The sequence below is a fragment of the Anticarsia gemmatalis genome, chromosome 27, assembly GCF_050436995.1.
Source record: "Anticarsia gemmatalis isolate Benzon Research Colony breed Stoneville strain chromosome 27, ilAntGemm2 primary, whole genome shotgun sequence".
NCBI classification, from domain to species: Eukaryota; Metazoa; Arthropoda; class Insecta; order Lepidoptera; family Erebidae; genus Anticarsia; species Anticarsia gemmatalis.
In genome coordinates, this window is record NC_134771.1 from 632,769 (window position 1) to 656,938 (window position 24,170).

Below are 24,170 nucleotides of genomic sequence, written 5' to 3' on the forward strand. Positions count from 1 at the left end.
ACGGGGAAAGAAAACTTTTTATTTCTGACAAAACTAGAAATAATGCGAAGTTTCATTTGGCCAGCGTGACTGTAGGCCTAAACTCTTTTTCATTTCGGGAGGATACTAGTGCACAATAATGAGACAAAAATGGGTTATTTAACAAGTTCAATATACTTACATCAGGGAATATACTTCTAGACCACGGTCCCCACCCGTGCGACTCCTCTTCTTCATGATCATAATGATGCTGATGCTGTGCGTGCTCATAGTAAATGATCTGCAAACAAACATACAAAAAATTAAGACCCAAATCTCAATTAAAGTCTTTGCGATCTATTTAACAAGACAATCATGAAAAACTATAATTCGTGCAATAAATATCACATTTAATGCACGAAAATACAGTTTTTCACGAAAATATTGTTTGTTCAGTAGTGTTAAACAGTGCATAACAAAAGTGGCCACGATATAATTTTAAGAAGCAAAAATATATAGACGTGAGATTCATGCAAACTTGCAAGAATAAACGAAAAAACTTTGCTGCATATTTTGGTGTGTAGTGTGTAAGAATAATTTGTCGACAAAAGTTATGATTTACTTTTTGTATGTTCTCTGAAACAAAATTATTCAAGCTGGTGGTGTAATAACTTGTACCTAATTCTACACAGTTTTAGAATTGAAGTAATTTCCAAAAATAGATAATATATCGACAAAAGTTATGGTTGGAAACTATTCATTTAATGGATGCAACTTGCAATTTTACACAATTTAAGAAAATATATCCTAGATTTAAAATATTCCAAGTAAAGGCACTATAAGCTTGTATAACAACTATATTTAGGTCTATAAAAGTATTTTTGACCCTTATTTGGGCAGCGGATTAGCCCGCTTCAATGCCCTTACCTATCCTCTACTTATAATGTAATGTATACTAAATACACGCATTTCATCTATAATTTTATCGTTTCTTTTTTTTATATCTCATTCAAAAGCGATTCTTATCGAAATCACTTAATTAAAGATCATTTTGACGTTAAATAAGATCTAGCAATCTATCTGTAATATTTGACCGTACTTAAAAAATGGCTGCAGGCACGATGGATCGTGTAAATTGCTCTATAATAACCCTAAATTTCGTAAACAATAGTGTTATATAGTAAGTCGTAGAAAGATATAAATAGAAACGTACAAATTACGGTTCAAATGTTTGTAGACAGAAATAATAATCAGTAAATAAAGTTTATAAGTAATTCATGCGAGCACGCTAAATTATATAATGAAATGACAAAATGTGGTATGAAAAATATGGTGAGAAAATTTATCATGCAGTATTTTTTTATAGTAATGGTCAAATATGAGTCGGTTTACAACCAGCGGTTTGTTCATATACAAAAACGACTTACCCCCGGTTTCTGGGGTACATTTAGCGGTAGTTTATCTATTCAATAGCGTTTTTTATATAAGTTTAAACGCTATTGAATACATAAACTACCGCTAAATGTACCTCAGAAATCCGGGGTAACTGTCTTACTAATAATCGTCGTGTTAGCTCTGGTTAATTATTATTTTGTCACTTTCAATCAATTATCATTGTGACATGAAACATTAGCAATTAAAGAACAACTTGAGTTTCTTGCCGTTTCTTTTCACGAGCAAGAACTTTTCCTAATCGGTGGTAGATTAAAATGAATTACGATTTCAAATAGTAGTTTCAAGTAAGTATCATTGGGCAACTCACACACGGTCATTTGTTTCCAAACTAACCAGAGCTTGCACTATGGTAACCAAATAATTGATAAACATACTCGTATACTTCTAAATACTTATATAGATTAATTAACAACCAGGCTCAGAACAGATACTCGTACTCATCACACAAATATTCGCCCCGGGTGGGTTTCGAACATACGACGGCGCTATGAATATAGCGGTAAAGTGACTACGTTGACTACTGCGCCAGACGGGCAGATATGAAATAAGGGTTTTTAAATTGGAAACTGTATATGAGTGAATAGCTACGCTAATAATCAGAGCTTACACAAAATTTATTAGTAAGATAGTTTAGCGAAATCATGCAATGTTTTACCTCCGGTTTCTGAGTACATTTAGCGGTAGTTTATCTATTCAATAGCGTTTTTATATGAGTTTAAACGGTATTGTTTAGATAAAATACCCCTATATGGTCCTCAGAGAACGGGTTTTTATGAAATGTAAATGGTCATGCTAATATGTCGATGATGATGATGCAATAGAACAACAGTCTCACGTCTTTGTCAACCCTTTTAAGGTCCTGTAGCCCTGTCTGTCTGTCAGTCAATACCAGCTCTCGACGCCAATCCTAAAAATAATATATTCATTAAACAATTTGAATAAACTTTGAGAAAGTAAAGAGAAGGTGACTGACAGATTTTTAATGTGTTAAAATCTTAAATCGTTGGTTTTTGAAAAGCTGATCATTGTGTTTATTTATATAATAATTACATTGATTTTACTGCAATTAAGTTTAGTTTAGTCTTCTGTAGTATTTTAGGATGCTTTATTTCATATTTTTCGTTTGTGCATATTATATAATTACTTTAATATTTTAATATGCAACGAAAAATGTAAATAAAAATATAAAATTAAAGTTCAATTTTAAATAAAATACATAATTACATTTTATAACCAATGATTTGAACAATCTTTCAAAAACCAAAGCTTTTCAAAATTTAAATTATAAGTTCAATGATTTATGTAAACCAGTTTTCGGTCATGCGATAGTTTGAAAATTAAAAGTACGATTTTGAACGATTGTGAATCCAATTTACATTCAACTCTTTCAGGAATAAAGCCAGCTGGTATTGTTTTTAATTACTTACGAGTATAATACCATGCATAAGAAAATTATCAAAACCTATCTATTTTGTCAGTTTAGTAAGATTATAGTCAGTTGTGCATCCGGTTGAAACGTCAAAAAATTAAGACAAAAAATGTATGTTTGTCACATCTCTTAATAATGAAATGAAACTATAGTTTTTGAAAGAAGGGCTTAATAATGCAAAACTAGTGAATAATCGTAGGTCATTTTTGGAATATTTTGTATAAGAATGTGCGCCCGAATAAGAATATTGTGGAAGTAGTTAGCAGTCGAATGGAGAAACATCTTTCAATTTAAAATTATACTCAAATAATAGGACTAAATTCAACAAGCCCCCAACCCGCACTTGGCCAGCGTGGTGGACTAAAGGCTTAACCTCTCTCCCTTGTTTGGGAGGAGACCCTTGCCCTGCAATGGGACAGTAATGGGTTTAAAAAAATCATAACAATAAAAACCACGTAGCACTAGATAGCTAAGATCCTAAGCAACAAATTTGTTTCACGAGTGGTGAAGGTCTCCATTGCGTCAGGAGGTCGTGGGTTAGATTCCCACACGGACAAATATTTGTGCTATCCACAAATAGTTGTTTCGGATCTGGGGGTCTATCAAGTATCTCAGTTGACAACAGTTTGAAAATCACTTCATTGTTGTCTCGATTAGGTTATAGTGTTTAACATTTTACATCAAAGCAGTAATGTACTGAATAGTGACCATCAATTTGACGTACACTAGTTGTCAACTGAGATACGTGATTAAGCCCGCTTTGTTGTCGTTTGTATGTTCGTTAATGTCCACAACTGCCACTTAAAGAATAACTCTTGTGTCGAGAACACAAAGGTAATTCATAAAGTGGCAGGTGTTTTTAAAAAAGAAAGATTCTTATGAACTTAATTGAAGGATGTTTCTACATTCGACTGTATATTTAATCGTTAATTTCCACCTTTCTTTCATTACGATCATCACATGGGTTAGCGTTTGATTCCAAATTGCATTTGTTAGTTGTAGGAGGGAATGTCGGCATCACGTATTCTACGATCTAGAAAATAAAATTGTTAGTAATAAATACATATTATATTAATAATAGTGTTATGTTAAAACTGTAAGCCTAAGTTAGGTCACACCAAAAATATACACATTGGAAAAATTATTTGCGCGCTCAACAAATAATTGTTTCGGGTCTGGTTGTACTTTGTGTCCGTTATTTGTATGTTTGTAAAAGTCCTCGCGATACAAGAGCAATTCTTAGTGCGGGAGTTGAAAAGACTAAAAATATTTCGAATAATGTGACATCGGATACATACTTACCCTATTATTCGTAAAAATGTATTATGAAGTTATGAAAGGCTTATAAAGTGTTTCGTTTCTTTCACTCCTTAGCGAAATGAAAAAGAGAAAACATATTATAGTAGCTTTTTAACTATACAGTCAACTTGGGTAACGTTGAAGGAATTTGAACTAGTTTCGATTATTTTTTCATATGAAACCAACACAATTGCTAAAAGATTGCAAAACTAAAATAAACCTTTATCAATTGTGTTGGTTTCCCTGTCACTGTCAATGTTACCCAAATGATTCAAAGGCACAGAATAAGTAATAGTACTACCGTATCAAAGGTACCCAAATTGACCTTAATATTATAATTATAGTGTGTTTATGAATAAGATGGCTAATGTTTTCAATTGCCATGTTTACTCATAAACATTGCCTAGTATTTGTTTACATTTAACCCTAAACGAGTTGATCCACCTCACGAGCGGGGTCACTTTCACTGTAGCCGGATGCCTCAGACGCCGTGACCCTGATCGAGGTCTCTCCTCACGAATACAGTGGTTTCTTTTACTTATATCTATTAAGGAAGTTCGACGATCCTTTGCACGGTCGTTCCGTGTGGTAGATTGTAATCCCGGGACAAATATTTGTGTGATGAACACGGGTATCTGTTCTGAGCCTGGTTGTTAATCTTTTATAAGAAAATAAATCGCATAATTCAGCGGCTAAACTAATTCGACTTATTGCTTTTATAGATTTTGTCTAAGACACGGGAAAGGATTTTAAGGAGAGAAAACAAAAAAAATGTAATGAAAATTTGTGACCGAAGCTACGCGGGTCAGCTAGTGTATCTATTAAAGTGTGTATTTAGAAGTATATAAATATGTTTATCAGTTATCTGGTGACAGTACAAGCTCTGCTTAGTTTGGAATCAGATGTCCGTGTGTGAGTTGTCCAATTATATTTATTTATTTATTTCATGGATGGGTCGCATTGGTAGGCATAAAGTCGGTCCCGGTTGTTGTCTATTAAGATAACAGTCGTTAAACCACGTCAAAAGCTTCGGCTTGAAATACTTTGACACTAGGTTGACCACTAATAAGAATTATAATAATATGTGCCTAATAATATGTTTCAATCACTAATAATTACAATTTCAACATATTTGCGAAAAAAATTGTATCGTGAGCATTTTAAATGAACCTTTTACGTATATAAGTTTAATAATTTTTCGTTAACCCTGTTAACTAGCCCATTAAAAGAATGAATCTTTGTACGCGAGTGATGCCGCGCGGCTCAGCTAGTTAAGTCAATAATAATTACTTGATGTAAAGGTTAATGAACCCAAGCTAGGCTCTTTATAAATAGACTACACTTGTTTTGCCGTTTCACTTGTATTTATACTGTTTATTTCGCTTCTATAGGTCGTAGCGTGATGTTAGATAGACAGCCTTCTTCATTAATAAATATAAGAATACTAGACCCGACAGACGTTGTCCTGTCTACACGTCTTTAATTTGAAAATTTTAAACTTTTTTTAATAATCTTAATCATTCTCATATCCCCTTGAACACACACAAAAAATTTCATCAAAATCGGTCCAGTCGTGTAAGAGAAGTTCAGTGACATACACACTTACAGAAGAATTATGTATATAAAGATCATACAGAAAAAATACTTTTTTTAACCTATTACTTTCAAAGCAAGGCTCTCCTCCCAAATGAGGAATGGGTTAGGCTTTGAGTCTACCACGCTGATCAAGTGCTGGTTGGGGACTTTGCATGCCCTCAATAAATATATTCAACTATTTTTTTATCACGATGTTTTCCTTCACCGTTAGAGCTAGTTATCATTATTTGTTCAAAAAAATATAATTAAAATCTGTCAAGCCGTTTCGCAGCGATCATAAACACCGTGTCACAAGATTTTCGTATAGATCGAAATCGAACCTGCTACCAAACAGCATACAAATTAATCGTTACCTGCCACCTGTCCCCGTGACCTGCATTCTCTCGTCATTTCCCACATATGTGTGTCATACGATACGTATCCAATACGGGTTCGAGTTCCGATTGAAGCAATATTATGGATCGAGGTATTTAGAGCGAACGTGCTGTGTATCACAGTTCTTTTTGAGGATAGCAGTTTTTGAGAAAATGATAAAACAATTCTTTTTTTGTTTATTAATTGACTGACATTCGGCTTTTGGCATAAGGTTTCTAGTTCGATTTCCGGGCCAGGTAAATAATAAGTTTTGTTTTTTTTAACACTGACCACGTAGTAGTTCAAGGTTCTATTCCCAGGTCGGGTAAAGTGCTATTAGTATTTTTTTAGTAGCCCGGTGTTTGGTAACGTGTGCGGTGTAAGGCAATAGGCTTGCCCCCTATTACATGGTACTCTTTCTTTTTTCTTTTATTTAAAAAGAAAACTCCCACTCTAAGAATTGCTCTCGCGTCACGGGGACTTTAACAAACATATAAACAACGGACACAAAGCACAACCAGACCCGAAACTATTTGTGGATCGCACAAATAATCGTTCCGTGTGGGAATCGAACCCACGACCTCTCGACGCAATGGTAGCGGCGTGGCGACCTAAACCACTGCGCCAATGAGACAGTCGAGAGATAAAAAAGTATGTATTAGTATGAGTGAATCATTATTTTAAACTAGTTTTTAATCTCAAACAAAAAATGACTGACACCAATTTCCTAATTAGGTCAGCTGTCGAATAGTGAAAGTATAACACTATGCGGATTAGCATTTTTACATGTTAATCTAACATACTTTCTTTACGAACGTTCATAATCGTTATAAATTATACTTAATTTGTTATTGCGAGCAAATAATTGTAGCTATTTGTTTGTCTTTAATACGCTTTCTACGAAACTGATGGCCCTTTAAGTCATTTATTTTTTTAATTACCTTTTCCTGTATACTTTATTTTCATTTACATATGTAAGGTAATGTGGCCACTTAAATCGCTGCGTCTCGAGTTAGAATCCCAGATTTAATATTATTTGTGAAATGAGCTCGAGTATCTATTCTGAATCTAACTGTAACTAATATTATAAATGTCTGTTTGTTACGATATCACAGCAAAAATGCTGAACCGATTTCGATGAAATTTAGCAAGGAGATAGTAAAAAGAAAGAGTTAAATTACTGATAGTTATATTATCAAATCAACCCCTTTGAAGCTAAAGGCCATATAGTGGTGTACGAGTGTCTCCGTGCTTCAAACGGTACGTAAAAAATCGGTTCCGGTTGAAGCCAATTAAGATTATGTCAAAGACTTTCGAGCTTGAACAACTTTGACACTAGGTTGACCACTAACCATACGATAAATGAATAGTACATTGTTTCTTTTCTAAAGCGACAGTGATTAATATGTTACGTCAAAGCAGCAATGCACTGCAATGTCTATCAAAGTGACGTACACTAGTTGTCAACTTGAGATAATATATCTAAACTAATAATAAAAAGCTGAAGAGTTTGTCTGTTTGATTGTTTTAACGCGCTAATCACAGGAACTACTGGTCCGATTTGAAAAAATCTTTCGGTGTTCGATAGTCCATTTATCGAGGAAGGCTATAGGCTATATTATTATATCATTACGCTACGACCAATAGGAGCAGAGTAGCAATCAAAAATGTTACAAAAGCAGGGAAAATGTTGACCCATTCTCACTTATGTGACGCAAGCGAAGTTGCGCGGGTCAGCTAGTAAATCATAATACGCATACGAACGACCGTGTCTCAACAAAGATTCGAACCTGTACTAAAACGACTACTTTCATTAATTTAACAGTGACATTCCACAACTTTCTTCAACATTGAATAGAACCCGAGACTCCACAGTCAGCAGTTTTTCTTTGCACTGTCATAAAAACATGACTCGGTATTATGACTACTAACATTATAATTGCGAAAGTTTGTGAGTATGTTTGTTAGTCGTTTACGCAAAAACTACTTAACAGATTTTGATGAAATTTTTAACACTGATAGCTTATAACAGGGGTTAATAAGTTTTTCTTTTTATTCCGGAAAACATCTATACACGGGCGAAATCCCGGGCATAATGTATGTGGTTTTAGCCTTTTTAAAATATTCTCAATAGTAGCCCGAAATCTGGTAACGTGCCCGGTACCTATATGACAATAAACTCGCCCCCTATTACATGAGACTAAGATTGTTAATGGCCAAACTTGGGTGTATTTTACACAACTACAAACGAATTGATAACATTTTCCTTTTCTTAAGTCGGTTAAAGAGCAGATGCTAAAATGACTAACTTTGTTAATGGAGAAACGTGGATATACATATTTCATATGTCTATAAGAGGCGCCAATAGCCAGTTGTGCTCACCAGTCGGTAAACGATCTCAGGGTTAAGCAAAACTTGGCGCGGTCATTTCATAGATGGGTGACCTAGTGGTATTTGAATTGGGCGTATCCGTGCTTCGGAGGGCATGTAAAAAAGACGGTCCCGGTTGTTGTCAATTAAGATAACAGTCGTTAAGCCATGTCAAAAGCGTACGGGCGGCTTGAACAACTTTGACACTAGGTTGACCACTAACCATACGATAAGAAAAAGAATAGGTATGCCTGTATACAGATAAATTGATAATCTCCTCCCTTTATTAATGCAGCTAAATAACCGAATGGCGTGTTAGCGATGAATACAAAAACAAACAGTAATTTCTGCCCATAATTTGATGATTGAATTCAAATATTTTTTACTTAATTGCTTGTCAGTAAAAACTACAGTGGTTCTCGTTTGGTATAATTATTCGATGGTTAACATATTTTATGCGAAACGTTCGCATATGTCGGTAGATATCATTGCTGAGAGCGTTTTTTATTGACAAAAACATTTGTTCGAATAACGCCTGTTAAAACCGAAGGTGTTTCAAGTACAGCCACGTTTCGCAATATTATAAAGCTGAAGAGTTTGGGGAACTACTGGCCCGATTCGAAAAATTCTTTCAGTGTTAGATAGCCCATTTATCGAGGAAGGTTATAAGCTATATATCATTACGCTACAACCAATAGGAGCAGAGCACCAGTGAAAAATGTTACAAAAACGAGGAAAATCTTGATTCTCTCTTATGTGACGCAAGCGAAGTTGCACGGGTCAGTTAGTTAACAATATTAGTCCCATGAAAATAGGGGACTGGAAGCCGACTTCAACATAGTTTGGAACTAAGACTAAGCTAATATAGTCCCATATAATAGGGGGCGAGTCTTTTGCTATATACCGGGCTTCCAGTCTCACCGGATGCAGCTGAATACCAGTACTTTACATGGAGCGACTGTCTATCTGACTTCCACACCCAATTACCTAGGTTATAACACGCTAAGTTAGACTGGTTGTCAGACTTTCAAGCTTCTAACTACCGTTAACGACTGTCAAACATATTTAAAAACGACAGCCGGGACCCACAATTTAACGTGCCTTAAAACACAGAGGAACTTGATTAGTATTATATGGTCACCCATCCACAGATCAACCTCGGCAAGCGTAGCTTAACCTTAGAGATTTATCCGTGCAGCTGTCGTTACTAAGCCACGAGCTGCTTAAAGTCTAAGTATAATTAATTAACTCACTTAATAAGAACAGATTAAGTTTTTTTATTGATGTCAACTTGAGATTACAAATGATAAAAGATCTTTGTAAATATAAGGTATTAAGGCTTTTCTTATTATCTGTTTATTTAATTATATGTATAATTATAGTACTGTAATTAGGCTTAAGCTTGTCTTTTAGAAAGTTCGTGTAATAAGTAGTTTGATATGAGGAAATTACTTTTTCCTCTAAGCTAATACGTTGTTAGGTTTAGACTGTAGAATGACGTCTAATTTTAGGTAAAATACAAATGTATATTTCGAAAATATTTAATGTATGAATGGTGACTAATTTTAGTTTTGCGATATGAATAAAAAGAACAAGCATTTGTCCCATGAAAACAAAATCACACCGAAATTAAAAAATAATGAATACCAAATGTCTAATAACTAAATACATAATGAAAATGTGCGAATGAAATTATGTAGTTACGTATATCTATACTAATATTATAAAGCTGAAGAGTTTGTTTTTTTGTTTGAACGCGCTAATCTCAGGAACTACTGGTTCGATTTGAAAAAATCTTTCAGTGTTAGATAGCCCATTTATTGAGGAAGGCTATGGGCTATATATTATCTCGCTACGACGAATAGGAGCAGAGTACCAGTAAAAAATGTTATAAAAACGGGGATAATTTTGACCCATTCTCTCTTACGTGATGCAAGCGAAGTTGCGCGGGTCAGCAATTTAAAAATATAATTAATACCAAATGAGACTGTTTGAGAAAATGTCTAGCGAATGAAATAATGTAGTTACTTATGAAAAATGTTATAGTTAAAGTATTTTGTTTGATCTTTCTTACCTTCTGTGGTTGCGAGCTGTTTTTATTTTTTAAGTCAAGCCAGAACCTGGCCACATTCACGGCCAGAGACAGCAGGGCTATGATGAAGAATTTCAGCTGAAAAATAAAGAAGTGCATGTTACAATTTGGAAACTAATGATCATACATACATAGCATTTAAATTCGTATTTTATTTAAAAAAAATCTAATATATAAAATTCTCGCGTCACAGTTTTCGTTGCCATACTCGTCCGAAACGGCTTGACCGATTCTCATGAAATTTGGTGAGCATATTGAGTAGGCCTGAGAATCGGCCAATATCTATTTTTCACATCCCTAAGTGAAACTATTTTTTTTTTTAAATTTATATGGCAAAACAACGTTTGCCGGGTCAGCTAAACTGAATATAAAAATTTGATCATAACGCAACCTTGCATGCCTGAGAGTTGTTTAACACAGTTCTTGCTATACAAATTCTCGAACCCGCATTTAGACAGCGTGGTAGACTCAAGGCCTAACCCCTACCCCTCGTTTGGGAGGAGACCCTTGCTCAGCAGTGGGACAATTTTTTTTTTCAGCTTAGCCTTTTTTTTAAGCTATGTTGGAGTCGGCTTCCAGTATCACCGGATGCAGCTGAATACCAGTGTTTTACATGGAGCGACTGCCTATCTGACCTCCACAACACAGTTACTTGGGATAACACGGTACCCTTCGGTAAGACTGGTTGTCAGACTTTCAAGCTTCTGTCTACTGTTAACGACTGTCAAAGATCTTCGAAAATGACAGCCGGGACCCACAATTTAACGTGCCTTCCGAAACACGGACAATAATGGGTTAGAATTAAACTTAGTCCATTGTTTTATAAATAACTTTACCTGGAGTTTATAACTCAAGAATTGCAACAGGAGACTGATCTTCGCTTTCAGAACGGAACCGAGCACCAACATCTTGAGGATGAACTTCTTTTTCTTCTTCTTCTTACCTCTTTGTTCTAGAAGAGTTAAGAAGAATGTTAATTACATAGTTAGTTAACTGTTAAAGTTATTATACTTACAGGGTTATTTGCTTAAAATTGTGATTTTGAAATTTTGAATTTGGAAAAGTTTTTTTGAATTTATAAGTCATACTTTTTAATTTGATTTCACAAAAATATTTTTTTCGCCTGGGAATCGATCCTGAGACATCCACATGGTGTCTACATAAATGACTAAGTTTCAGAAGTATTTAGTAGTGACTATGTATTAGTAGTTTCATAAAAAAATACTTCAATCAAGAATCGAACCTTGTCCACACGGAACGTAGCTTGGTAACTAGAAATATTATAAAAGTGTTACAAAGATCTATGATTTTTTTTACTTTTGCAAATAACTCTGTATTATAATAAAAATAAATTTAAAACATGCTTTTCAAACATTCAATATTTCATAACATATCATGCTTAAAAACATGCTAAGTAATAAACGAGCATAAATCTCAAAATGCTTGATACATGCTCAAGCAAATCTTGCGATATCCGAGCAGTAGTGCAATTCTCTACCACTATCGACTATCGACAACCGGCTAGCTATCGACCAATTTGTATAAACTATTTTAGAAGTAAATTTTAAATGTCAAACTCTCGATACGCGATAGTTGCCGACTGTAGAGAATCGCACTACTGAATAATCCAAATATCTAAAAGTCTTAATTGAAAGGGCATAAGAGATAATATCATGATAGTAAGCATACGGTATTTCAGAAACATCATTCGTTTCTTATATTCTAAGAAGGTCATGCTTCTTAAAGTAACGAACAGAAGAATAAAACATCATGCTTATATTTAGAATATTTTACCAGAATATGTTGTGAACTGTAATATAAAAGGATATAGTAATAATTAAGGTAGTAGAAACAAATCAATATTCAGAAGTGTTCTGGACGTTAAGAAAATATGTTAAAGACTATCTCAAAAATTGGGTAGTTGACCGGGTTAACGAAAAATTATTAAACTCGTACTCGTAAAAGGTTCATCTAAAATGCTCAGACTATGCTTTTTTCGTCATTAATGTTGAAATTGTAATTATTACAGATACAGACTGAAACATTTTATTAGACACTCATTTGATACCAACGAAATATGGCATAATGACGTCACTCACTACGTCGTATTTCTATACTAAAATCTATTTTTGACATTTCATAAAGAGTAGCTGATTTGACTGGTAAGCAACTACTCTATTAGGACAGGCTAACTTTGGTATTGGAACGCCAAAAATACCATACATCTATGGCAAAAATTTACACTATTTAACGTTTTTTATCATAAAAGTGTAGACAGAGATATTTAATAGTGTTTATTACTTTTAAAAGGGGGTGAGCCTTTTGCCAAATATCGGGCAGATTAGAATACCTAAACTATAAAAAAAACTGACTCGGCAAACACAGTCAAGGATTTGATACTGTCCCGATAAAATTAAGTTTCAATTATTATGACTACAGACTTAAATTCAAAATAGTCTCAAGCATAAATAGTCAAACGCCACTCTATCTTAAAATTTAGTGTTTTTTTGAGTAGTCGGTATAGTACTATAGTTTTTTTTATATAGCTTCGAACTCATATACCACACAGGATAATCGATCCATACTAAAAGAGAAAGTGAATTTTGAGAAAGCCATACAATATGGACATGAATTTGCAAAAACCGGATTCGCAAGGTGTCTATGACGAATCGGCATTATCGGTATTTCAGATTCAAACTATTCACCGTAAAATTACGGTGATTTATCTAATCGTAGATATGTACGGTTTTTCGAATTCGTGAGAATAGCGAAAGTGGATTTTTCGGTTATAGTTTCTTTTGGAAATTGGGTGTGTTTGTTTGATTGTAGAATAAAAAGTTATGAGGTTGTAAACTTTCGATAATATTGTGTTGTGTATTTGATATATGAACACAATTATAATAGAAAAAAATAAGTGTCGTACAACAAAACAGGACCCCAGAATTTAGAAATTCATTTCATAAGACGAGAATGAAAACATTCCAAATTGGAGATATTTTAGAGAAAAAATACCCAATTGGGTGCATTTTGAGTGCATAAGTTTAAAAATGTGACTTTAGAAGTGTTGCCGTACAAGGCATTTTGCACTTATCATTCAAAACAAGAGGAATTTAATGCTAAAAAGTGCTCCTATTTATAAGACATCTTGCTTGCACTGATCGATAGTTTATATAGTGTTTGATATTCAAAACTAGTGCTGGAATTGAATGATTAAAAAGTTTCATACAAGACACTTTGCAAATCAGTGCTTCATTTTACCAGAATATTAAGTGCTTAAATAAAACATTTACTAGGTTTTATAACGAGTTCTATTCCGGCCTCAGTATGGTTTCCTTTGATTTTGGTTGATAGTGATGTAGACGATACCACGAACAGTTTTCTAGTCGAATTTTTGGCAGCTAAAGAAAATGATATGTTATTTTTTCTGATTTTTCTAGCCTTTTCGGTTCTGCTTAGTTTGTATGCAAATTTGTATGTATGTAAACAAAATTATAGACTATTTACTACCACTGTTAAGTTATGAGTTAAATATGTATTTCACTAAATTATTTTCATTCAATTATTTTTTTGAAAGCTCATACAAACTCAGCAAAGCCTTAAGCTTTCGCGATGCATTTTGAAATAGTAGCAATTTCGAAAACAACTTTGTAAAAGATATAATAATAATATATTCTTAACTACTGGATAAGGCACAGTGTAATTGAGAGATATAAGCTAGAATCTAAATATGTAATGGTGTAGCTACATTATTCTATCGATCGCCGATTCGTGATCGATAGATAGTCCTTGCATTTGTTCACGATCTATTCATACAATACGACTGGTGGAGGCGTTTAGGGTTTGCCCAAGAAAAGGACAGAATTTATTTAAAATGGGGATGTGGATTCTGATATTATCAATGCGAAAGTCCGTCTGTCTGTCTGTTATGCTTGTTGCTATATGAGACGATTGTTGTTAAACTTGAGGATAGTCATAGACCTTATCTCAAGAGTTGGTAAATTATTATCCAGAAATACAGTAATTTTTATCATAATGGGAGTTGAAAGGTCTATATTATGATCACAGAAATGATCGCGTTTAAATTTTGCAAAGATCTGATAAATAAGTTTAGAAGACAGACAGCGGAAAAGTTATGGAACGAAAGAAGTTCGTTTATGAATCTTCTACCTGATTCTTCTCATAAGAGCTCCTCTCTCTTGGTTAGTGTTCAACCTAGTGTCAAAGTTCTTCAGGCCTGAAGCCCTTTGACTAAATGAGTACTGTCAAAAAATCACGAAGACGCTCAGCTAAAATTTTATCATGTAAAATCAAAATATTGATTAATTGAGGATTTTCATGTGAAATAAATTTATTGTACCACCAGTTCAGAAAATAAATGTAGATTTTCTAAGGGTGTTACTACATTAATCTATCGTTCATTGACTAATATATTTAAATTAGTTACAATCATAGAAACAATCAATCGGCCGTTTGTTGACAACCGTTATCGATTGTTTAGTGTAGTAACAGCCTTAGAAATAATATTACTCATTATAGTTTTATAATCTTTCTGCGAATCACAAATTAAATTAAATAATTTCCAGACTGGTGTTACTTTGAATAAATTAGAGACTGCGTTTAGTTTGGACTTTACTTTCGTATGACTGAAGTTACAAATTGCGCAAACACAAAAAAATTACGTTGTCAAAAGAGCAGCATCAAACCGATTTTATAAAATTTTGCACGTAAATAATAATTATCCCATTATGTACTACTTTTTCTACGTTTAATCAACCCCTAAACTATCAAATTAGGGAGTCACACTTTGTACTTTATAAAACCAAACTGAACACAACCTGAAAACAGCAAAAACCACAAAACACCACTCTAAAACCATCACCCTACCTTCGACCGAAGACCTATCACGGATGCCATTCTCCAGCTCTTCTCTCTCAATCACATCATCAGCTAACACATCCAGGGTCTCATGCCCCACATCCCAAAGTTCCGCCATAATACCCCTGCCCTCATTCCTGACTTCTTCTTCAGTGGAGTTCTCAGGCAAGGACCTTTCACCAATAACCCAGGACTGGATGGTGCCGAAGTTACGACCTTTTTCTTCCTTATTTGCTTTCCTCATGGGGACCATCATGGGGTGGACCAGGTGGATTTTTGGGGGCTTCTTCTTCTTCATTTTTTTCTTGTCTCCAGAGCCGGTTGATATCGTGATGGTGTCTATTCCGCCTTCGTGTTTTTTGCGTTCTAGAGCCCTGGGGAAAAAAGAACAGAATTAATTGTTGAAGAAACGTAAATAAGGAGAGTGAATACAAGCAAAATTATGATAAAGAGTTTATATATAGTTGTATGTATAATACTGCATGTAAACTTATATCAATACGACCTATGAGACGTTTAATCACCATAATGCTACTAGGCTGACAGCGTGTGACTGCACTCAGAATATCTTTGTCAAAATGTCAAACGAAAAGTAATTAACGGTAACTAGACAAGGAAAAAGCAGTGATCATAGAATGGTACAAACATGTGTCTTACACGCGAGTTGTCGACGATTTAAGGTAAAACCTTTGTAATTTGGGCTAGTTGATAAATTAATCTGTTACTGTTGTAATAAAGAGGGGGTTTTCTTGTAATTAATAGAAGATATTTAATACTAGGTCAGGGAAAAAGTTTTTTCGCATTATAGTATGTATGAACTTGTAATAAAATCTCTTTGGCTTCAAGAATCACAAATGAGTACACGGTTCATTAGGTTTCTTTCAGTGAGCTCGTGAGGTACCCAAATATCGAGCTTTTTTGTGTAGACAAAAGATTTTATTACAAGTTCATACATACTACATGCGAAAATACATTTTCCCGACCTAATATATTACTTGAGGGCCTGTAAAGTCCCCACTTGACCCGCGTGGTAGACTCAAGGCCTGCCCCTCTTTGGCTATGAGTAATATGCGATAATCTTCAAAACCACTGCACGTATTTTGAAAAATCTTTCACTATTTGCAAGCTACATTATAACAGACGGACATATGATTCATGTTACGTATGCAACTTATCTACAGCTAACATAAGCAAAGCCGTAGCGAGCGCAAGTGTCTAATAAAACACATTACTTGCACAGAGAATCGAAGCAGAGACTCGTAAAACTATTCGCACTTTCGCTCGCTCAACCAAACAGGTAATTTAGAGAAATGAATAATTATTTATGTTATACAAAATGTTTGTTTTCTATTACTTAAGAAAAGGCATAAATACTGAAAGCATTTTCAATTTAAGTAGATACATAATAAATATTTTACTGATGTAAATGAAATTATAATGTCTGATAATTTAAGATAATTGCGTTATCATAATAATATATTAATTGTCTTATTATTTATCTATCTATCGTATGGTTAGTGGTCAACCTAGTGTCAAAGTTGTTCAAGCCGGCCGAAGGCCTTTGACGTGGCTTAACGACTGTTATCTTAATTGACAACAACCGGGACCGACTTTTTACATGCCCTCCGAAGCACGGAGACGCCCAGTTCAAATACCACTATGCGGTCACCTATCTATGAAATGACGACGCCAAGGTTTACTTAACCCGCAGATCGTTCACCGACCGGGGAGCGCAACCGGCTATGGGCGCCTTAGTCGATAAATAAGTAGTATTAGGTAAGCGCAGTCACGAGTCAGTCCTAGTATTAACACATTGTTTTAAACAAACTGTATCATGTATATATGTATGTAGGTTGAGAGTGAAAGCAGCCGGGTTCGACGCCCGGCTGACGTATTTTGTGTGTTAAATAATTTCACTCGCATTTTTAATTGATTTGCTTAACCTTGATCTTTTGAGGTTGTTTGACTGAGGTTCGGTTCCCAGGTCGTACAAAAAAATTGTATATGAGTTTTTTTGAAAAGTAGTGTGGTGATTTCTATAAGTGTTTTTTTGGAGGTTACGTTTGCCTAATTAGTGTCTCAGATTCGGTTCCCCGGTTAGACAAAAAGAAGTCACTCTCTTAGAAAAATGTTTGGCGACCTTTTTATAAAATTTGCCGTACTGAGTTCTCAGATTCGAATCCCTGAAGTGGCAAAATAAATATTTCTTTATTTCTGTCAAATACATCTCTACTGTTTTTATAGAAGCATTTGCCTGACTGATGTCTTGGATTCGATTCCCAGAAGTAGCCTAATTATTTTTTTGAAATTATCTATCAATGAAATTTCCAGTCATTCTTCGAAGATCATCAAAAACATTTCAGCAAAACAAAAATGCATATTCGTGTTTCTTCCCTTATAATATTTTATAACAGTCATCTTGGCCTCAAACCTGCGTCCACACTCATACAAACTGGTCATTTTACAACAAAACTTTCACTGTGTAACACATTTCACTACAAACATACAAACATACAAACATCGGAATATTTGTAGATAATTGTGTGAAATACTAACATTGGCTTGGTTAGTTAACCTTAGTTTACCGGCTATGGTTTCAATAACTTATCTATACTAATATTATAAAGCTGAAGAGTTTTTTGTTTGTTTGTTTGAACGCGCTAATCTCAGAAACTATTGGTTCGAATTGAAAAATATTTTTTGTATTGAATAGACCATTTATCGAGCAAGGCTTTGCGCTATATAACATCACGTTACGGCCATTAGGAGCGGAGTAGCAACGAAAAATGTTACAAAAACGGGGAAAATTATGACCCATTCTCTCTTATGTGACGCAAGCAAAGTTGCGCGGGTCAGCTAGTCTTTAGGTAAAGATTTTTATTTGGATAGAAATAAAAGATATGGGAGATGGCAAAAGATAGACTTATAAATTAACTTTAAGTGGGTAATGTTTCCTGCTATAGGGTATATATTTTTTAAAAGACATCTCCCGCACTAAGAATTACTCTCGTGTCGCGGGGACTTTTACAAACATACAAACAACGGACACAAAGTACAACCAGACCCGAAACAACTATTTGTGGATCGCACAAATAATCGTTCCGAGTGGGTATCGAACCCACGACATCCCGACGCACTGATACACCCTTATATGTGGATCGCACAACTAGTCATTCCGTGTGGGAATCGAACCCACGAAATCCCGACGCGCTGATACGTCCACGCGGACGAAGTCGCGGACAGCTGCTAGTTTACAATATAAATCAACTAAGGAACTAGTAAGTAGCATGTAATAATTACGATTTACGATATAATTGCGCTGCCGCAATAATTTATACGAACAACGAAACTAAGAATGTACGTTTCTTTCCTACATACATACATACATAATACAATTTATCAAAATATCATTTCACCGCCAATTACTAGCCAATTGCGTTCACTTTTCAGTAATCGATCCGTGAGTTGAGCAACCGTTGGCGCGGACTTCCAAAGGATGGGTGACCGCTCTGTGATATTTAAACCAGCGGTTCAAGATACGTAAAATAGAATAAAAACCATCAACTATGACGCTGTTGGCTTCCAGTCTCACCGGATGCAGCTGAATACCAGTATTTTACATGCAGCGAGTGTCTATCTGACCTCCACAACACAGTTACCTGGGTTATTATAACACGATTCACCTGGGTATGACTTTCAAGCTTCTGACTACTGTTAACGACTGTCAAAGATCTTTAAAAATGACAGCCGTGATAATTTAACTTGCCTTCCGAAACACGGAGGAACTCAATATGTACAAGTCGCGAGAGTTTAAAATCGTTAAGTCTACAGTATGGTCACCCATCGATTGACAGACCTCGGCAAGTGTAGCTTAACCTGAGTGATCGATCCGCGCGGCTGTTGTTAACTAAGCCACGAGCTCGTCAATTACATGCTTGATACAGTGTGATAATGAACGTTTACTAACGTCAGATAAATCAATAAAAAACCGGCCAAGTGCGAGTCGGACGCGCAAGAAGGGTTCCGTACCAAAAAAAATACGAAAAAATCACGTTTATTGTATAGAGACCCTCTTTAACACATATATTTTTTAATTTTTGGTATTTGTTGTTACAGCGGCAACGGAAATACATAATTTGTGAAATTTTCAGTTCTGCCTATTACGGTTTATGAGATACAGCCTGGTGACAGACGGACAGACACTTGGCTTAGTTAAAGGAGTCCATTTTTACCCTTTATACATACCGAGTTCCTCCGAATTTCGAAACGCACATTAAATTGTGTGTCCCGGCTGTCATTTTCAAAGATCTTTGACAGTCGTTAACAGTAGACAGAAGCTTGAAAGTCTGACAACCAGTCTTACCGAGAGGTATCGTGTTATAAGTGTTATAATTCAAATTTTCAAATTCAAATTCAAACGATACCCCTCGGTAAGACTGGTTGTCAGACTTTCAAGCTTCTGACTACTGTTAACGATTATCAAAGATCTTTGAAAATGACAGCCGTTGCTCAAAATTTAGCGTGCCTTTCGAAACACGGAGGATAACCCAGGTAACTGGGTTGTGGAGGTCCGATAGACAGTGGGTACGGAATCCCAATAAGATTATGTACAGCTCTTATTTAAGCAATCATTCCCACATCATGTTTGTAACATGCGATAGATGTGACATTTTATTGATTGAATACACGAGATGCGAAAAATATGTTTTTTCAATTCAATACAGTCACGCACTTAGTTCGAAGAACGAAAGTAAATACAAGTCTAAGTATGTGTACTTATCTATACTAATATTATAAAGCTGAAGAGTTTGTTTGTTTGTTTGAACACGCTAATCTCAGGAACTACTGATCCGATGTGAAAAAATCTTTCAGTGTTAGATAGCCTATTTCTTGAGGAAGGCTATATATCATCACGCTACGACCAACAGGAGCGGAGTAGTAACAAGAAATGTTACAAAACGGGGGAAATTATGACGCATTCTCTCTTCTGTGACGCAAGCGAAGTTGCGCTGGTCAGCTAGTAATACATAGATACAGGTAAGTTTGACTGCTTCCGTGGCGCAGTGGTTTAGGTTAGGTTTGATTCCCACACGGAACTATTATTTGTGCGATCCACACATAATAATAATTGTCAGTCTTACCGAATGCCACTAAATACTAGTACTTTACATGGAGCGTGCCTATCTGACTTCCACAACTCAGTTAGCTGGGTTATAACACGATACCCCCCTGGTAAGGCTGGTTGTCAGACTTTCAAGCTTCTGACTACTGTTAACGACTGTCAAAGATCTTTAAAAATGACAGCCGCGACCCACAATTTAACGTGCGTACCGAAACACGGAGGAACTCGATATTCATAACATGGTCACCCATCCACAGAACAACCTCGGCAAGCGTAGCTTAACCTCAGATATTGAAGCGGCTGTTGTTAACTAAGCCACGAGCTCCTTCATAATTTATCTTGCGAGTGACCTTTCAAATTACACATAACCTTATATTATAGTGAAGAAACAGAAAGTTGGACAAAAAAGGTTCTCAAAAAAGGTTTTTTTTTGCTTCGTTAAGAGAAAAAGTTTCATACATACATATGTTAGGATTTTTTACTTCTATAATTAGATAGTTTCTACAATTTTTTGTTTGCACTTTCGAAAATGTAATGTTAGTAATGATTGATTTGGAATTAAATAAAAAACTGAGTAATTTGAATTAAAAGAAGGTCAGTAGTTTGTCGGATAGATTTATGAATTAAAAATTATAATCCTCTTTCATTCAGATTGTAGTTTGTGCGACTGCAGCGTAAAAAATCACGGTATATAATTCACTAGCTGACCCGCGCAACTTCGCACATAAGAGAGAATAGATCATAATTTTCCCCGTTTTTGTAACATTTTATCAGGTACTCAGCGCCTATTAGTCGTAGATGATATATTATATAGCCTATAGCTTTCCTCGATAAATGGGCTATGTAACACTGAAAGAATTTGAAAACTGAAATATTAGTATAGATTCATGTTTTTTTAAATTAAAGGTATGCAAAGTCCCCAACCCGCACTTGGCCAGAGTGGTGGACTCAAGGCCTAACACCTCCCTCGTTTGGGAGGAGACCCTAGCCCTGCAGTGGGACAGTAATGGGTTAAAAAAAGTGTATAATTTAAGCCACGTCATAAGGTGTAGGAACCCAACCCACGTCCTCCTAACGCAATAGTAGTGGCATGGCTACCACCATTGCGGATATAAACAGGTTCAGTTATAAAGTAATATTTACCTGGCTACCATTTTAACCACTGCGGATATAAATAGGTTCCTCTATAAAATAATATTTACCTAGCTACTCCTCTCTCAAGCGCATCAGTGATGGAATTGAATGAGTCTGTGATCTCTCTGCCTAGAGCCGACGGCATCGCTTGTAACGACCTGCCAGATGTTCGCACTTCGGCGTCTGCTTGCTCTGTGAAAGATAGAAAGACAATTAATTAATTATACAGCCTCTCTGGACATGTGGAGACACGAAGCAACTATTTGTAAAGTCTACAAATAGTTGCATCGGGTCTAGTTGTACTTTGTGTCCGTTGTTTGTATGTTTGTTAAAGTCCCCGCGACACAAAAGTAGATCTTAGTGCGGGAGTTGTCTTGAAAATAAGAAATAACCCATGAAAGTTGTTTGGTAAACATAAATAATGGTTTGACGTGCCTTACGAGGCACGGCGACTCAAGGCCTAAGTTTCCTATGTGCAATTAAGGAATCAATCAATCAGCCTAGCCTTTCTTCCAACAATGTTGGAGTCGGCTTCCAGTCTCACCGGGTGCAGCTGAATACCTGTATTTTACATGGAGCGACTGTCTATCAGACCTCCTCAACACAGTTACCTGGGTTATAACACGATACCCCTCGGTAAGAATGGTTGTCAGACTTTCAAGTTAAAATACAGAATTACTAAAGCAAAATTTGACAAATATCTACAACTATTGTGATCATTTCCCAGTGCAGTTACAAAGAGTGACAACATGAGAAATATTTTGATGAAGCATTGAAACGTAGGTATTTATCGAAAGTGCTCATTGTTCACGTGAGAACATTTGTTCTAAGATTACTTTCTTTAATGCAAGGGAAAAATTGTGCAACGTTGAATTACTGCTTTTATCTACATCATTATTTATCACTAGCTGACCCACGCAACTTCGCTTGCGTCACATAAGAAAGAATGGGTCAAAATTTTACCCGTTTTTGTTACATTTTATATTGCTACTCTGCTCCTATTGGTCGTAGCGTGATGATATATAGCCTATAGCCCTCCTCGAGAAATGGACTATCTAACACTGAAAGAATTCTTCAAATCGGACCAGTAGTTTCTGAGAATAGCGCGTTCAAACAAACAAACAAACAAACAATCAAACAAACAAACTCTTCAGTTTTATAATATTAGTATAGATAGTATAGATTTTTCTTGTTTGGATTATCCAAATTACCGCCTGGAGAGGAAATCTCTTCTTTTTCTTTTAAAAGACAACTCCCCCACTATTTTTCATTTACATCCATACATGTTGTCATACAGGACTGCCGGCTATCAGTACTACGCATCCTTGCTTTAAAACATTGCCCATATAATATTATAATATGTAACCTAAAGATATAGGTATAACTCAAAGGTGACTGACTGTCATAGTGATCTATCAACGCACAGTCCAAACCACTGGACGAATCAGTCTGAAATTTGGCATGCAGGTAGATGTTATGACGTAGGCATCTATTAAGAAGGGATTTTGATCAATTCTACCCCCAAGGGGATAAAATAGTAGATAAAAGTTTATATGAAAATTCTGTCCTAAGTTACAAACCACGCGAACAAAAGGCTGTTTTTATAAAAATAAGTAAAGCCCTATAGCTCTTTGCGTGACATGGGATTTCGAGATTGATAGTAAAGTACACTACCGTCCAAACAAAAGAGGCAAGCCACGTATAAGCTTTTTTTTATTTAAGTTTTTTATTATTAAACAGGCAACTCCCCCACAAAGAATTGCTCTTGTGTCGCGGGGACTTTTAAAAACGTACAAACAACGGACACAAAGTACAACCAGACCCGCAACAATTATTTGTGGATCGCACTAATAATTGTTCGAGAATCGAACCCACGACCTCCCGACGCAATGACAGCGGCGTGGCGACCTAAACCACTGCGCCGTGGGGGCAGACAGTCAGAATAAATATCAGTGATCGAATCGGAATGACCTAACACATGTCCGTTCCACTTTCACGGCCGATCTCATAAACTTGTTTTTAATATATCAATGTATAAAGACACGCTTTTACTTGAATACCGTTTTGAAAAGAGTTTCACTTTTTTCGACAATTGCATCATTCATTTTACATTGGATCTTCATTTTTGAATTAATTTTGGAAATAGTATGATTTGCGTAACCGGCGGTCCTGTATGACAACATGTATGGATGTGAATGAGGCAAGGGAAGTTTTTAATCGTTCCAAGTGGCGTTCTTTGATCTCTGCCTACTACTATGGGAAAAAGGCGTGATATTATGTATGTATGTTATATGGCTTTTTCAGCCTTTAAGAGTTAAATGGTTTTGACAACATTCCTGGTAAAAGACTCGCCCCCTATTACATGAGACTGGCATTACATGGTTCGAATTCGTCCCGGGACAAATCTTTGTGTGATGAGCACGAGTATTTGTTCTGAGCCTGGTTGTTAATTTATCTTTATAAGTATGTAAAATATAAGTATGTTT

General features: G+C 35.5%; 1 protein-coding gene across 5 annotated transcripts in view; it reads right to left on the reverse strand.

Moving 5' to 3' along the window:
• The window catches only part of LOC142984589 (uncharacterized), a 34,163-nt gene that overhangs the window by 1,951 nt on the left and 8,042 nt on the right, over positions 1-24,170 (reverse strand). The window contains exons 2-9 of one of the 5 annotated variants that reach the window (XM_076132322.1): positions 21,753-21,876; positions 15,438-15,802; positions 13,844-13,951; positions 11,390-11,505; positions 10,536-10,631; positions 3,780-3,875; positions 2,249-2,320; positions 161-259 (exon numbers count right to left, since the gene is read on the reverse strand). In XM_076132322.1, the coding sequence (XP_075988437.1) occupies positions 161-259; positions 2,249-2,320; positions 3,780-3,875; positions 10,536-10,631; positions 11,390-11,505; positions 13,844-13,951; positions 15,438-15,802; positions 21,753-21,876 (1,076 nt within the window). The remainder of the gene's footprint in view (positions 1-160; positions 260-2,248; positions 2,321-3,779; positions 3,876-10,535; positions 10,632-11,389; positions 11,506-13,843; positions 13,952-15,437; positions 15,803-21,752; positions 21,877-24,170) is intronic. The other 4 variants (XM_076132324.1, XM_076132323.1, XM_076132325.1 and 1 more) reach the window with 4 other exon arrangements.